This window comes from Monodon monoceros, unplaced genomic scaffold (assembly GCF_005190385.1).
Source record: "Monodon monoceros isolate NGI ecotype Baffin Bay Population unplaced genomic scaffold, NGI_Narwhal_1 Super_Scaffold_11, whole genome shotgun sequence".
Classification (NCBI taxonomy): Eukaryota; Metazoa; Chordata; class Mammalia; order Artiodactyla; family Monodontidae; genus Monodon; species Monodon monoceros.
Genome location: NW_021703767.1, coordinates 73,727,264 through 73,730,590, shown reverse-complemented (window position 1 = coordinate 73,730,590; position 3,327 = coordinate 73,727,264). Strand labels below are relative to the sequence as shown.

Here is a 3,327-nt window from a genome sequence, read left to right as displayed (position 1 = left end):
ACTCCTGATGGTCCTAAGTGCTAAGGACGTCAAGGATCCCTACACCTAAAACAAGAACCAGCTGCTTAGCTGCCACTTTCCTCACTCGCTGTGGGTCTGGCTATAGAAAAACCCACGCTCCCCTCTGGGGAAGAGACTCACGGCGACTTTCAACAGAGGATTATGCTCTTCAAGGGCTTTTAAAAATCACCTGTGCTAGCCCCATTCCAAGATCTGATATGCCTTCTGCCATATTAGGGGTGTGTGTTGGGTATGTGTGTGAGATGGAGAATCACAAATCTTATAATGTACTCAAAAATCCATCTAAAATCCCAGCATGTTTTAGCAGATTAAAATTGTTTAAATAATGTGAAATATCCAAATTGCAGTGTAGCTACACGAACAAATAAAAAATCCACGTGGCAATTTAATTTTAATATCTCTTCAAAAAATTCCCAGATTACAAATTACTATGCATTTGTATATATGTTTACACAAATAAACATACATCATTGATTCCCTCATCTCAGATTCAGCCTCCTACAGGAACAGGTTTCTGGGGCTCCAAGACGACCCTGTTAATTGGAGTTGGTGCTCTGAGGAGCCCCTCGGTCTTGATATCAGCTGTTGGGTGTGAATCACAAGGGCAGGGTCCACCCTGTAGCACCAGAGATGCACAGTGCAGATGCTACTTCTGTTGTAGCCCAAGTTCATGTATCCAGGTGCTTATAGAGTCTACGACTTTTCTCTTTTTTATTTCTGTTGCCATGTTTTTTCCAGGGCTTCCCAGCCCCCATCTCAGAGCTGCTCACAGTAGCTGCCGTCACCAGGCCACTCCCAGGCTTGTAGCCCATCACAGCCTGGACGCCTCTGGTCAAAGCTCTCAAATTTTCCTAGGAAATAAGAGAAAATATTATTGGCGATGTCAGCAGTCTCCTTTACAGGATATGCACAGGATTGCTTATGGAGAACTCCAAGACAGTGGACTTCCATCTCTCACCGGTCCTCTTTCTCTCCCCATTCCTTAAATAAGTTTCTCAGTGTTTTGTCTTCACTCCATTCTCTTTGTCCTCAACTTTGTTTAGTCCATGGCTTCAAACAACATCTATAACTAGGCTCAATACCAGCTATTTTCTGGAAATCTCTATCTTGATACCAAACTTCAACCGGCCGCAACCCAAAGTTAGTTAGAAGCTGACTCTCCATTCTTTATTTCGGCCAGTGGTATAAGAATCTGCCCAGCCCTGAAGATGGCACACACTCTGTCTTCCTTATCTATCACACACAGCCAGGCACTAAGTTCTGTGGATTCCACTCTCAAGAACTTTGTTCATCTTTCCCCCTCTTCTCCGTCCCCACTGCTCTAACCCAGGTGTTCATCGGCTTTCACTGAACTTTCACTTTCACTGCAAGACTCCTCAAATCCCGTGTGCACATTTCTATCAGAGTGCTCTATTCTGTATCTCTCTAGTCCTGTCCTCACAGATCTCTGATGGCCGCCTGTGGCCTGGGGAATCAAGTTCATATTCCCTCACGTGGCACACAAGGCCACCTACAACATAGGCTCTTTACTGAAAAAATCCACACTCTCACATCTTTCTGCCTTTGTTCATGCTACTCCTTCTGCATGGAAATCTGGCCCTCACCGCTTCTTCCAACTGACACATTTTTATTTGTTCCTCAAAGTTCAGCTTAAATATCACTTCTTTTCTGTAGTTTAGCAAGGATGTGGAGAAATTAGAAACCTCATACATTGCTGCTGGGGATGTAAAATGGTGCAGCCACTTTTGGGAAGTTTGGCAGTACCTCAACTGTTAAACTTAGAGTTTCCACATGACCCAGCAATCCCACTCCTAATGTATATACCCAAGAGAAATGAAATATATGTCCACACAAACACTTGCACATGAATGTTCATAGCAGCATTATTCATAATAGACAAAAAGTGGAAACAACCCAAATGTCCAACAACTGATAAATGGATAAACAAAATGTGGTCTATCCATTCAATGGAATATTATTTGGCAGTAAAAAGGAATACAGTACTGATACATGGGTGAACCTTGAAGCCATTAGGCTAAAGAAGCCAGTCACAAAGGACCACAGAGCATATGATTCCATTTACATGAAACGTCCAGAATAGACAAATCTTTATATAGAGAAAGTAGCTTAGTGGTTGGCACGGGCTGGGGGGAAGAGGGGAGTGGAGAGTGAATGCTAATGGGTACAGGGTTTCTTTTCGGAGTGAGTGGTGATGGTTACATAACTCTGCAAATATCCTATAACCTACTGAACCGTATATTTTAGAAGTGTGAATTTTATGGTATGTGAATGTTATTTCAATAAAGCTGTTATACAAAATGTACTGGATCAGAAGTTAAAAAAAAACTTTAAAACTTACCTGATGGAAAAAAGTTTTGTCCACTACATTTTCAATCTGATTTGCTTTTTTATTTCTGCGTGGCTGCATTTTTATTTCCCCACCATTCGCTTTTTTCTCTAGGAGTCGCTGGTGTTGATACTGAAAGGTCAGAGGATCTCTTCCAGGAGGAGGATGACAGTACAGGAGTTTACCCTGCAAAGACAACGTGCATGGTAACAGCACATCCTCAGGGCCATCTGTGTGAGAGTCCACAGAGGAGGCCTCTCCACGGTGCACACTCTGATGGAACTTTCGGCCATTTGACAGCTGAGCTGAGTTTTGGTCACTGCAACCGGAGAGTCCCAACTTACACCCTGATGATGATCCTTAGTATTCTAGAGGCCTACCTCTTCCCACAGCTCCCACACAAGAACGAAATCTTCCCTGTGCCCCCTTTCACCTTGTTTACCGTATTCTTCAGTACATGTATATGAGTATACTTAAGAGAATATTTTCCAAAACAAAAGCCAGGACATAGTTGGACAGTGTGGCTGTACTGATGGGGACACTGGGCCTGCTGCTGTTGTCCACTGGGTGCCAAGTTTCCTCTTTCCACCATAAACACTCTAAAAACTGTGGTTGTTTTTAACTCATCTCCCCCACCCTCCATAGTTTTACAAATGGTAAATGAATAAATAATTCATCTATACAAATATTCTATTAACTGTTTTCCTACCGAATTAAAAAAAAAGAGAATATGGCTGCCCTCTTTTATTTCTATGCTCCAAGCTCCGCTGATGGTGCATTGAGAAGAGGAGGGAATAAAGTGAAATCCTCACAACCAATTAAGCCCCTGGAATGCTTTTTTGTGGAAAGAAGTAGCTTAATAAATAAAAACTATTGGGGCTAATTAAGTGCCAGGCACTGAGCTTAGTGATGTGTGTGTGTGTGTGTGTGTGTGTGTGTGTGTGTGTGTGTGTGTGTGT

General features: G+C 42.6%; 1 protein-coding gene across 1 annotated transcript in view; it reads right to left on the bottom strand.

The window, feature by feature from the left end:
* Nucleotides 1-395: 395 nt before the first annotated feature.
* The window catches only part of LSG1 (large 60S subunit nuclear export GTPase 1), a 25,150-nt gene continuing 22,218 nt past the window's right edge, over nucleotides 396-3,327 (bottom strand). Inside the window, exons 14-15 of the mRNA XM_029215458.1 lie at nucleotides 2,381-2,554; nucleotides 396-872 (exon numbers count right to left, since the gene is read on the bottom strand). Coding sequence (XP_029071291.1) covers nucleotides 690-872; nucleotides 2,381-2,554 — 357 coding nt within the window. The 3' untranslated portion in view covers nucleotides 396-689. The remainder of the gene's footprint in view (nucleotides 873-2,380; nucleotides 2,555-3,327) is intronic.